General features: G+C 40.7%; 1 protein-coding gene across 9 annotated transcripts in view; it reads left to right on the top strand.

Moving 5' to 3' along the window:
* The window catches only part of ep400 (E1A binding protein p400), a 49,912-nt gene that overhangs the window by 18,219 nt on the left and 18,001 nt on the right, over positions 1-13,692 (top strand). For 6 of the 9 annotated variants that reach the window (XM_058784232.1, XM_058784233.1, XM_058784236.1 and 3 more), the window contains 12 exons: positions 962-1,149; positions 1,275-1,452; positions 1,581-1,717; positions 1,949-2,118; positions 4,179-4,353; positions 4,470-4,606; positions 4,703-4,889; positions 4,977-5,146; positions 5,581-5,771; positions 6,919-7,119; positions 7,979-8,140; positions 8,283-8,429. In XM_058784232.1, the coding sequence (XP_058640215.1) occupies positions 962-1,149; positions 1,275-1,452; positions 1,581-1,717; positions 1,949-2,118; positions 4,179-4,353; positions 4,470-4,606; positions 4,703-4,889; positions 4,977-5,146; positions 5,581-5,771; positions 6,919-7,119; positions 7,979-8,140; positions 8,283-8,429 (2,043 nt within the window). The remainder of the gene's footprint in view (positions 1-961; positions 1,150-1,274; positions 1,453-1,580; positions 1,718-1,948; positions 2,119-4,178; positions 4,354-4,469; positions 4,607-4,702; positions 4,890-4,976; positions 5,147-5,580; positions 5,772-6,918; positions 7,120-7,978; positions 8,141-8,282; positions 8,430-13,692) is intronic. The other 3 variants (XM_058784234.1, XM_058784240.1, XM_058784237.1) reach the window with 2 other exon arrangements.

The following is a 13,692-nucleotide window of genomic DNA, read 5'->3' as shown; positions in this document are numbered from 1 at the left end:
TCTGACTCCTGCTACAGTGCGCTGCGGCTCTGCAGCGCGCTGTATGAAGCAGCCGCTTTGGAGCAGCTTAGACCATGCACTCGCACAAGTGCACTCACCAAATTTTGGTTGCAGTCTAGAGCCCTGTGTGGTAAACATGCGAGTGGAAAATGAAATAATTTGTGGCCATGAATTAAGAATTCGTTCCTATCCTACGACTTATTAATTAGTTCCCCCATTTTAGTTAAATCGTGGGTTATCTAGGGAACAAATAAATGAAACCTGGACAGTGGCCAAAAATGAATGTTGTAGGAACGACTTAAGTTGTAGGAATGAATTATCTGTCCTGCTCGTGTCCCGCAACCCTCAAAGCGCAGTGCCCAATATGAAACAATTATCTGGGGAAATTTTAATTAAACGTGACTTTGTTACTTAATTTCTATTGCTTTCCATGTTGAATTACTCTATATTTTAAAGTTTGGGTCATATTAAAGGTGTAATATGTACATTAGTAAATTAATTTCTCAAAAGACCAAGCCCCGTCACCGTCCCTAACATGTGCGCGTGTTTTGTGCATGAAATTGCTTAATCGACCATCGATAGCTACAATCGATTGCATCTCTTATTGACAATTAATTGATCATCGATTAATCGTTGACATCCCTAATTTCAACAACAAATAGAAATAGTATAATGTAGAAGTTAATTTAAAAAACATGTTTGCATACAGTTTATTAATTTGAGTGTTAATTATTATAGTTAAAAATAAATAGTAATTGAATTTAAGTTTGGGCTCTGTTGTTAATTGTAACCTTATAGAAATGTAAAGGGCTCCCTATAGTTTAGAGTTGAAGCTGAGGTAGATTTTTATCCCCAAGAAATTTTTAATTATAATTGAATTTATTTAAAGAAAGCGCAATTTGTTCAGTAAACCATTGTTTAATAAAAAAATAAGTAATAGTTTATGCTCTTCTCTGTTCAGGCATGGATTCTCCGTTGGACAGTCCACATGATGCGGTGCTGATAGACTCTTTGCTGAGTATGGATCAGTACCGTGGGGCTGAGCGGACAGCTTCTGGCCCTGATGGGAAGCCCACAAAGGATATCGCCGAGGTCGCTGCAGCAACAGACCTGATTCTGCCCAAAGGGAGTGCCAGGACCACTCTAACTGTGAGTCATTTACATTCTTACTCACAGGGACTGTTTAAAACATGATGATTAAAGATTTAATTAAGCAGTTGTTTAATTCAAGTGGTCTCACATTGTCTGATGACTCATGAATCCTTTCCTCTCAGAGTCGTTCTTCTCCTCCTGCTCTGCTGCATGGTTCTCTGAGAGAGTACCAGCAGGTCGGGGTGGAGTGGCTGGCAAGCCTCCACCGCAAGAACCTTAACGGCATCCTGGCAGATGAAACTGGCCTTGGCAAAACCATACAGACTGTGGCTTATTTTGCTCACTTGGCCTGCAACCAGGGTACCACCACCAACCACATTTACCAACTTTATAGAGACAATTACATTTGGTTTTCTTTTCAAAGCATTTGTTTATTGTAATTCTAAGAATAAAATGCAACATATTCTGCTGTCATGTGGATGTTGCAGGTATCTGGGGGCCGCATTTAGTGGTGGTGAGGACCTGTAAGCTGCTAAACTGGGAGATGGAGTTCAAACGGTGGTGTCCTGGACTGAAGATACTCCTGTACCTCGGCAGCAGAAAGCAACGCAGATACAAGAGATCGGTATGAACCAAAGAAAGCAAGCCAGCCTACTGTGTACTCTCACATACTGCCACCTGTCTATCCATCCCTGTTGCTGTGGCCTAGCTGTTAGTGCATCAGTTTTGCATTAGATAATTCCTCAAAGTAGTTTTCAAATCAGTGTGTAGGTCATTGAGATCTTTGATTGAGTGGGTAGCTCTTTTCCATGGATTTTGTCTGTTCTCACTTTCCACTTTTGTCTAATGTGTGCAGAGGTGGTGTGAGCCGAACAGCTTCCACGTGTGTGTGACTTCATACAAGCTTCTGCTGAAAGATCAGTCTCACTTCCTGAGGAGGCGTTGGAGGCACCTGGTGCTAGACGAGGTGCAGCTCATCAAAAACATGACGGAGAAACACTGGGAGACCATCTTCAACATAAAGAGGTTAGGAACAAACTGTTTTCTTTACAGTATCTGTTGGTGTCATGTTTTCTATGTTTTTGCTCTCAAGAGAATATTTACAGTAGATTTATTTTTCACAACAACTGTTTACTAAGAATGCACAGAATAACACCATTGAAGTTAATCTTTGCTTAGAGCATTTAAAATGATTTTTTTTTTTTTTCAGCGTTTTATTATTTTAGACAAAATAGTATAGAAATTTTAAATCAGCCGTTTATTGGTTGATATGTGCTTAGCATCCTTAGTACTTAGCATTATTTGTATATTATACTATTTATTAATGTTTTGAATTCTCTTTTTTTATCATGAAAAAACTCATAAATCCAAGGCACTCGAATAGTGTGAAAAAAAATTAAAAAGCCTTTATTCACATGGCTTTACAATTTAAAAATAACACATTTGTGCCCCGACGCGTTGCGGCTAACTCGCCTTCAACAGGGTGTCAATTTACAAACACACTCAGAGTTCATTTAAACAATCGGTTCATCACATGACATGTCACATGTCTCCCGAGCAGGTATCAGAGCAACAATGGGATAATTACTTATTGAAATCATAATCAATAAATTCAAATCAATTCAAAACAATGTAACAAATATTAAAGTCGAGGAAGGAAAAAAACAAACAAAAAACAACAACAGCATCAATATATATAAATCTCAAAGAAATCAAAAAATATATCAATTAAAAGAAACGAAGAAATCAATTACAAAAAAGGAGAAAAATCCAATTCTCCATTTAAATCTGGAAATTGTTGCTTTCAAAGTGTAAATCCCCCCCCCAAAAAAAATAAATAAAATAAAATATTATATAAAATATATATTTTATTGATGTAACATGAGGACGTAAGTTTAAGTTAAATTCATTTATTAATTGCAATACTTCATTTGTTGTGTATAGGTTGGAGTGTCCATGTGGTTGTTTTTATATAGGGATGACTAAAAGGAAATTAAAGCTGAGACTAGCAGAACATAAGAATGCTATATGAATCTGTAATCCTCAATATCCCATGGCCTTACATTATAGAGATAAAAATCATGGTAAACCCAGTACATTGAAAATAGTGGGTATAGAACATATTCCGAGGTCAATAAGAAGAGGAGATAGGATAAAAAGTTTACAACAGAGAGAGTCTTTCTGGATTTACACTTTGAAAGCAACACAATTTCCAGGTTTAAATGGAGAATTGGATTTTTCTCCTTTTTTGTAATTGATTTTTTTTGTTTCTTTTAATATATTTTTTGATTTCTTTGAGATTTATATATATTGGGTTTTTTTTGTTTTTTTTCCTCGACTTTAATATTTGTTACATTGTTTTGAATTTATTTGAATTTATTGATTATGATTTCGATAAGTAATTATCTCATTCTTGCTTTGATACCTGCTCGGGAGACATGTGACATGTCATGTGATGAACTGATTGTTTAAATGAACTCTGAGTGTGTTTGTAAATTGACACCCTGATGAAGGCGAGTTAGCCGCAATGCGTCGGTGCACAAATGTTGTTATTCAATTCTAAAGCCATGTGAATAAAGGCTTTTTAATTTTTTCATACTATTCGAGTGCCTTGGATTTGTGAGTTTTTTGATAATAAGAAAGAATCTTGCATCCAAAGAGCACCAATTAATGGACTTTTTACACCCCAGCAGCACTTTTTTTGCATAACTTTGAATATCTTTTTTTATATTTTAAGTTTCAATTTATAGCTTCAGTTCACTTAATATTTTTTCATTCAGTTAATATTTTTAGTAGAAAATTGTTTTAATTAGTTATTTAGAATGTGTATTTAGCCTTTTTTATTTCAGTTTTGGTAATTAAACATTCTTTCAGTCAGTGCAAAGGCAACACTTCTAATTTTAATTTTTCATCTTAATGTTTGTTCTATTCTATTTTGTTTTGTTTTATTTCAGTTACCAAAAATAATTTTTCTTTTAATATATATTTAGTTTTGTTTATAATAACACTATACTGTATGCAAGTTTCACAAATACTTTGCATGTATTAATATATTGTAATTGATTTTAAATAAATGTTTTTTTCAGTCAGCAGAGGATCCTCTTAATCAACACACCTCTGCAGAACACTCTGAAAGAGTTATGGACCATGATCCACTTCCTCCTGCCTGGAATCACTCATCCATACCTGAAATTCCCCATCAAACCCGGGACTGATCAGAATCAGGACTACTGCCACAAACTGGTCATCAGACTGCACAGGGTGAGGCTTGCTGGAAGTTGTTTCTGGTGACTTTCACCACAGAATGATGCACTTTTGCTTAACTATCTTGCTCGAGCACCTCAATCCTAGTTTTGTTTTCTTTCTCTCTGCTTTAGATGATTCAACCCTTCATCCTGCGCCGTTCTAAGAGAGACGTGGAGAAGCAAATGCCTAAGAAGTATGAACACATTCTCAAGTGCCGTCTGTCCAAGAGGCAAAAGAGCATGTATGAGGACATCCTCATCCAGCCCAGGTCAGCACATAACACATTCAGCCAAACACAATATTTACCAGCTCGTTTCCAGTTCATCTGTTTTGAGTGATACTCTGCTTTTCTACTGCCTTCTAGTGCACAGGAAGCACTGAAGACTGGGCATTTTGTCAGAGTCCTGGAGGTTCTTATGCAGCTCCAGAAGATCTGCAACCATCCAGACCTGATCCAGAACAGAGACGCACGTAACTCTTATATATGCCAGCCACTGCAGTACAACACCCCATCATTACTGCTCACAGCCCTGCAGCAGGACCAGTGGAAGGTTAGGAAGATAAATAAATGCTTGGATTGTGGAATATAGAAGAAAAATGTTTGTTGACTAATAGGCCATTTTCATTTTCTTTTCCAGACTGTAGATATGTCACTGTTTGACCTGATCGGTAATGAGGGCAGATCAACCCGTTATGAGGCCGAGGAGGCTCTGCCAAAACTCAGAATGACCAAACAGCTGATTGAAGAGATCTACAATGCACGCGACCCACCAGCCAGACCCAAACCATGCAAGATCAAACCTATGAGGTGTCCATCGATCCATGCAGACCTATCAGCTCTGAACACTTACGCGCCATAATCCTATCATATGGATTTCTGTAGTTTTATTAACAGGACTTGATATTTTTAAATGAGACAAACCAATTAATACCACAATACACTGAAAATACTGATGTTGGTGCTGCTGTTTTTACACCAAAAATGGTCACTTCCTTCAGAATAATGCATGGAATTACATTCTTGTTGAATGAACATGTTTCGGGTGTTTTTCTATTAAATACAAATGCAAACATTAAATTCTATTTTTTTCATGCTAAAAATTATTGTATCACCTAATAATGAATTATAATTATAATTTGTTTTATTTTTTATTATTATTATTTTTTCATTTTGATGTGGACATGTACAACAGGATTGGTCCATATGAATTGATACTGACTGTGGCATAATTTTAATTTCAGGTTGTTCCTTCCAGTGCAGTATGGGACTAAACCAGAGGGTCGCCTGGTCCCCATGACTAGCAGCACCACTCAAGCCCCTCGTGCCACTGCTGTGACTACTGCCCCCACCACCACTACCAACCCTGCTACTGCAGCTCCAAGCACACAGCCCAGAGGCAAATCACCTCTTACCACAACCACTTCTGCACAGGGTAAGACCCCTTCTTGTGTTACATCTTACACAAACGTGTTCCCACACTTACACCCAGAACTGTTTCACAATCTGTAATTTTTTGTGAAGTTGTATGATATTTTTGTAGTTGTGCTTCTTCCCTAAAAATATGCTCATGTCAGTCCTTTTTTGTGTGTGCTTCTTTTTGGCCATCTTACTTAAGGGTGACATCTGTAAGATTTATTTTATGTCAAAATACATTATCTTAAGTCAGTTTGTTGTACATTAACTACTATAAACATGTTATTAATGGGTTTATCTCTTCCAAAGGTGTAAACATTGGGCCTCCTAAGCATCGTCAGACACATTTAGAGCAGTTGGCTCAGATCCGTCAGTCTCTTTCCAGCTAAACCTGTAGCAAGAGTTTGGGCTGTGGCAAGTGTAACAGGCTGAGCCAGTTGGTGTTTACAATGGTTGATGCTTAAAAATTGGAAAAGAAATTTGGTTACAGAAGTGCAGATACAGTGGGGTAAAACAAGGTTAAACATTGGCAGTGCTTTTGCAAAAATTTGATTCAATGTTTGGGTTTCAGTTGGGTTATTAAACAATTTATTGTAACTACTACAAAACATTAATTTCAAATAATACATTTCATAAATCTGTTTGCAGGCTGCCCTTTAGCAAGTAAAAATAATCATTTTGAATAATATTTTTTTATGCTTTTATGCTTTTGTGAAATCCCTAACCCCAGAATTTTCATTTTTGGGTGAACCATTTTTTTAAATATGACCTTAAATGGAAATTGCAATCAAAGTGTAGGTTGGGACTTCATTTTGTCCGATGGGAATTGATAGTTTTTTTGTCATTTTTTTTTTTATTGCTGTGATTTATTGAATTGCTTCAATAAACAGCAATTTTCCATTAAAATAATAATAGATAAAATAATAGTCAGCTTTATTTTAATGGTGAATTCAAGCAATCACATTGCAATTCCCTGGCACTATAGCTGTGAGTTTTGCATGGGCCAGCACCTTCTCACCACCCAACAAAAATCTATATTTTGTAACGCATTGTATTTTATGTCCCAAATAACTTTTTATTTAGAGAAAAAAAAAAATCCTCCAGCCCCATTACACTCGCTCTTATTGATTGGTCCATTCAGACTGTTAACTCCTCTTCCTCTTTAGCCGCCGCAATCAGCAGCTCATCCGGATCACTCTTAACAGGAGCCACCCCTAACCCCCCTTCTACCCCTCTGGCTGTGGGTGTGACAGGGGTCATCACTATGCCTGCTGTGGCCCCCCATGCCCCTGCTGCCCACTCCCTCCAGCCCAGTTTGGTACCCCAGAGGCTGGTGCTCAGCTCCCAGGCCCAGGCACGCTTGCCTAGTAAGTGGCCTCAACATCACCCACTGCAGATGGGCCTTCTCCTTTGCGACCTCTCCCTTGTGCACCTGTTTCCTTCCTATCATGCCCCCAAGCACAGCAGAAAAGACCTTAGTGAAGATCAGAGACTGCAGTACGGCTCTGCTGAAGTGGGCTAACATGCATACAGAGTTCCACCAAAGAAACTAATGGTGATACTAAACTCAAATTCAGCCAAATTGACCCCATAAAGTTGGTGTATTTCCAGTCTGATTTGAAGTGCAGAAAATCTTCAGCAGATGACCTATGGTGGTTTCTCTCCTCACCCTTCACAAACAAGCATGAGCCCTCCAGAAATTTCTCCGGATTGCACCCGCTGCCAGTTTATTCACGTCTTCTTTTTTTTTACATTTATTCCCTTTTCTTTTTTCCCTTCTGCATTTTGATGACTAATCTCTTTGTTTTTCGTGCAGTACAGCTGAAGGGATGATCCAGAAGCTTTCTAATATGGTTTTGCCTCCCTATCTTTTCAGTGCAGCTTTTCTTCAGAGCCGTTTATTTTGTTGTCCTCCTGTGGGTGTAAAGAGCATCAAGCTTATGGGCGCTGCTCCCTATGTAACATGTAACCATTGTTACATGGAAAACCTTTTATACAAGCAAAGATTTTCTCCCACTTTGTTTTGCTCCGCTAAACAAATCAGTCTGGTTTCAGTTTGTTTGTTTCAGGTTTTTTGTTTGAGGAAAAAGTGTCATTCCTTCTGTTTAACACACCGTGGTTGTGCATGTCCCTTTCCGTTCTCACCCCGAAACTAACTAAAATGTTTTTTCTTTCTCAGTGATAAATTGTCAGCCACTATTTAACATTAGTTGTTTTCTACTGAAGGTGGAGATGTAGTGAAGGTTACTCAGTTGGTTGGGCAGGGTCGTATCGCCCAGCCAGAGACCCCTGTGACCCTGCAGTTCCAGGGCAACAAGTTCACTTTGTCTCCTAGTCAGCTGCGGCAGCTCACCACTGGCCAGCCCCTGCAGCTCCAAGGTACACTCGGTAATGTCCAGCCCATATTCATCCTCTCTTTGTCTCATTTCACTTCCATATCCAGTCACTTGTGTCAGCTGTTTTTATGTGTTCAGTAAATCCTCATTATATGGCTTAATGTGATGCTCATACGTTTATGTGTCTGCTTTAGGCAACATCTTGCAGATTGTGTCTGCCCCGGGACAGCCTCTTCTCAGGCCACAGGGGCCGCCCATGGTGATGCCTACCATACCCCAGGCTGTGCCTGTACAGAACTCCTCAGGCACGCCGCCCCCTGCCACCTCCACACCCCAGCAAGGTAAAGCACTGCACTGTCCTGAAGCTGATTGTTATTTTCATTAGTGATCAACCATCACCTATCGACTGTCAGTGGTTATCAACTTTAAAGGGACAGTTCACCCAGAAATTAACATTCCAAACCCGTAAGGCCTTCGTTCATCTTCAGAGCACAAATTAAGATATTTTTGATGAAATCTGAGAGCTTTCTGACCCTGCATAGACCGCAATGCAACAGACATGTTCAAGGCCCAGAAAGGTAGTAATGACATCGTTAAAATAGTCCATGTGAGATCTGTTGTCCAACCTTAGTGTTATGAAGCTATGAGAATACTTTTCTCTTCTGTCAGTCTTCGACGTAAAAAGTATTCTCGTAGCTTCCAAACATTGTGGTTGAACTACTGGGGGGTGTTCCAGAAAGCAGAGTTAACTTAACATCTGCTAAACCCTGAACTCTCAGTTGATCAACCCAAACCTTGCTTACTCGAGGTATGTTGGTTCCGAAAACGAGTCCAGGAGTAAGATCATTCAACCCAGAGTATGTTCCTGGTTAACATGCAAGACATTCTCAACAGAGCGATGAATCGACGAGTCACTATGGAAATGGACGCTAACAAAAAGTGCGCCATACTGCTTCTTTCTTCTTTTTCTGTTCAAAGGCCATTTGCACACTTAGTGCATATCGCCACCTAATGGGTGGTTGTGCAATCATTTTTCTTTTCTTATGTTTAATCTTTAATCGTTGAAAATAAGAATTGTATTGTTTGTTTGATGCTAGTTATATAATAAGACATATCAGATATGTATTTTTATTAGGGATGCACCGAATGTTCGGCAACCGAAATAAGTAAAAAGGCCGAATAAATTTAGCCGAACAATGACGTTTTTAATGACACGATCAAATAGTAACCTGCGAGTGAGAGGCGCGCGCTTTATGCAGCAAACATGTCAGCAGTGTGGAAGCACTTTAAAGTGTCAGAGAAAGAGGCAAAATGGCTGTTTGCAGACACTGTTCTCCTGAATTGTCCAGAGGGGGTGCATCTGCAAAAACGTACAGCACTTCAAGTTTAATTTATCACTTAAAATCAAGACACCCCGAACATCAGTACGAGAAAGACACGGCGGCGGCTACTCAGAACCCCTGTACTGCATCGCGACTGTGCTTGATCCACGATATAAAGATCATTACTTGGATGTGGGGAAAAAGCTGCGCACACGAGAAATGATCCCGTCCGAGTTGGATTTGGGAAAGCCGCTAGGTGATGGAGACGGTCAGGTGATGCACAGCGCAGGAGATGAAAACAGCGCAGAGAGTAAACGCGCTCGTACTACAGCTGAGCCGCGCACAGTCTCGCTGTCTGACATGTTCGATGAGATCCTCCAAGAGAATAACCCATTTGCAAGACAGAGGACAAGCTCAACTGCTCAACAGTTAGATGGTTATCTCTCAGAAGTCCCCATCCCCAGGAGCAATAACCCTCTCGAATTTTGGAGGACCAATCAAGGCCGCTTTCCCTACCTGGCGCAGATGGCACGCAGGTAGGCTACTTGTATGGGAAATTAATTTAAGATTTTATTTATATTTTGGATTATGGTAACACTTTATATTTCTATTTTTAACATTAACTAACAATGAAAAACTCTTATTAAAAGCATTTATTAATCTTAATGTTAACATTTACTAATACAGTATTAAAATTAAGTATCACATTTTTAATTTTTGAATTATCAAAAGTGGTAGGCCTATTTGTTAAAATTGTTAATGCACTTATACTAACATGAACTAAATATTTTTTATTATCTTACATTAACGAAGATTAATAAATACCATAACAAATGTATTGCTAATTGTTAGTTAAAGCAATAATGTTAACAAAAGGAAACATCGTAAAATGTTACTACCTATATTTTATATTCTTCAGTGTTAAATAAATATTTTGAAATTATATTTTTGTTATTTGATTTATTTCTCTGAAAAGCAACACAAAATAGTAAAAAGCAAATTTTTACTATTTAATTATTGTAATGGTGAAAAAATTGGCAAAATAAATGGGAAAAAATGCGAAACACCGCGTTCGGTATTCAGCCAAGCATTTCATTATTATTCGGCTTCGGCCAAGAATTTCATTTCGGTGCATCCCTAATTTTTATTATAGAAATACATTATAGAAAATGCAGATGTGTGAGATAATAAAATATAACAAACATATATAATAAAATAAACATTACCTTGTCATAAGCGCGGAGGTATACGAGCCAGGCTAAGGGCTAACCCCTCAAGACCGGCTCTTCCAACCCTCATGCTCTCAAACGTTCGCTCTCTGGAAAACAAACTGGACTTAATTCAACTCAGTCGGTCTACACAGCATGAGGCAAGGGATTGTTGTGTGTTTGTTTTCACTGAAACATGGCTAAAGAACAACATCCCGGACTCCGCCATTCAGCTGCACGGGCTAACCTGCTACCGAGCGGACAGAGATTCATCACTGTCTGGTAAGACTCGCGGCGGTGGCTTGTGTGTGTATATCAACAAAGAATGGTGTAACAATGCTGCGTTAGTTTCAAAACACTGTTCGTCGCTGGTGGAGTTTATGTTTGTGAAGTGTCGACTGTTCTATCTGCCGCGGAGTTCACGGCCATTGTTATTGTCGCGTTTACATCCCCGTGTGCAAACACTAAGGACGCGCCGTGAACTGTACAGCGCCATCAGCGAACAACAAACAAATAACCCCGACGGCTTTTTCATCATAGCCGGTGACTTCAACCACGCAAACTTAAAGACAGTTTTGCCAAAGTTCTACCAACATGTGAACTTTGCAACAAGGGGAAATAACACACTGGACTTTGTTTATACAATAGAGAAAAATGCATACAAAGCTGAACCCCGCCCCCACCTCGGTACTGGACCACATCTCTGTTATGCTAATCCCAGCATACAGACCACTTCTGAAACTCACCAAACCGGTTCAAAAGCAAATCACGGTATGGCCAGAAAATGCCACCTCAGCACTGCAGGACTGCTTCCAGGACACAGACTGGAACATGTTTAAAGAGGCGGCCACCTACAACAACCACACAGACCTACAGGAGTACACTGAAACTGTGACTGCTTACATCAAAAAGTGCATAGATGATGTGACAGTCACCAAGACCATCACCACACGTGCCAACCAGAAGCCATGGATGACAGCAGAGGTTCGTGGGCTGCTAAAGACCAGAGATGAAGCATTCAGATCAGGAGATAAAGCAGCCCTCAAAACAGCAAGAGCCAATCTGTCTCATGGCATCAAGAAGGCAAAACATCAGTATGCTAAAAAAATCAACAACAACTTCAGCGACAGTAAAGACACTCGGACCCTGTGGCAAGCCATTCAGACCATCACTGACTACAAGGCCCCGCCACAGGCCAGTGACGATGACACATCCCTACCAGAGGCACTCAACCACTTCTACTCACGATTTGAGATACAGAACGACACACCTGCACAGAAACTACCCACATCTCCAAACGACCAGGTACTCTGTCTCTCCCCAGCCGATGTAAGGAAGACCCTATCCAGGATTAACCCACGAAGGCTGCGGGCCCTGACAACATACCTGGACGTGTACTGAGAGACTGTGCTGCACAGCTGACGAATGTCTTAACAGACATCTTCAACATCTCGCTGAGCCAGGCAGTCGTCCCCACGTGTCTCAAATCCACCTCCATAATCCCAGTACCAAAGAAGTCACATGTGTCCTGTCTGAATGACTATCGTCCCATAGCACTGACCCCAATCATGATGAAGTGCTTTGAGAGGTTAGTCATGCATCACATCAAGTCCAGTCTCCCAAGCACGCTGGACCCACTCCAGTTTGCATACCGTCCAAACCGCTCCACGGACGAACGGTTCCTAGCTTTTACTCACCTGGAACAGAAAGACTCCTATGTAAGAATGCTGTTCATCGACTTCAGCTCAGCATTCAATACAATAATCCCACAACAGCTCATCCACAAACTAAACCTGCTGGGCATTAACACCTCCCTCTGTAATTGGATCCTGGACTTTTAACTGCAAGACCTCAGTCAGTCCGTATCGGCCGCAACACCTCGAGCACTACCACACTGAGCACAGGGGCCCCACAAGGCTGTGTGCTCAGCCCGCTGCTCTTCACGCTGCTGACCCACGACTGCACTGCCAAGTCCAGCTCCAACCACATCATCAAGTTTGCTGATGACACAACTGTGGTAGGCCTCATCAGCAACAACGATGAAACGCACTACAGAGAGGAAGTGGCACAGCTGGCTGAATGGTGTGGTGCTAACAACCTGTCCCTCAATGTGGGTAAGACAAAAGAGGTTGTGATGGACTTCAGGAGAAACTCTGTTGACCACCCCCCACTGACCATCGACGGCTCAACCGTGGAGAGTCGGTAGCACTAAATTCCTGGGGGTGCACATCACAAAGGATCTCACCTGGACCACCAACGTCACGTCACTCAACAAGAAGGGACAACAGCGCCTCTACTTTCTCCGTCGGCTGAAAAGGGCAAGTCTCCCTCCACCCATCCTCACCACCTTTACAGGGGCACCATTGAGAGTGTGCTGACCAGCTGCATCACTGTCTGGTATGGGAACTGCAGTGCTGCTGACCGCAAGACCCTACAACGGACAGTGAACACTGCCGCAAAGATCATCGGTGCCCCTCTTCCCTCCATCCTGGACATTTTCCTTGCACGATGCTCCAGCAAGGCCTCCAGCATCGTGAAGGACCCCACCCACCCTCCCACAACCTCTTCCAGCTCCTGCCATCAGGAAAAAGGTACCGGAGTATCAAAGCTCGTTCTGTCAGATTGCTCAACAGCTTCTTTCCCCAGGCTGTGAGAGCACTTAACTCCAATCTCCCTGTCCCGCTCTGAAACCATGAACACCTCAGCCCCCAACTATAAATAACTATTGACAAATTTCTCCTAAGTGCAATTCTGGGTGTGCTACACACAGGTGAATGGGCTATACAAACCACCTGTAGTAACGCACTTGTCCCACTATATGCACACTAGACACTTTCTATAAACACTCCCTGCAACAAAGACTCAATAAGATAATATATGTTTACTTGAATATTGCACTACAAAATAATGTTTACTGGAGCATTGCACTACTAACTCTTTTGCACTATGCGCTGCTTCCCACAAAATCTCTCTTCTGAACAATTTAATGTAAAAAATATATATTTCCTGCACAATTTCATGTACAAATATCTCTTTAGCACCATTTCATGTACAGTATTTATGTAAAGTTCTTG

This window comes from Onychostoma macrolepis, chromosome 08, assembly GCF_012432095.1.
Source record: "Onychostoma macrolepis isolate SWU-2019 chromosome 08, ASM1243209v1, whole genome shotgun sequence".
NCBI classification, from domain to species: domain Eukaryota; kingdom Metazoa; phylum Chordata; class Actinopteri; order Cypriniformes; family Cyprinidae; genus Onychostoma; species Onychostoma macrolepis.
This window is presented reverse-complemented; position numbering and strand designations above follow the sequence as displayed.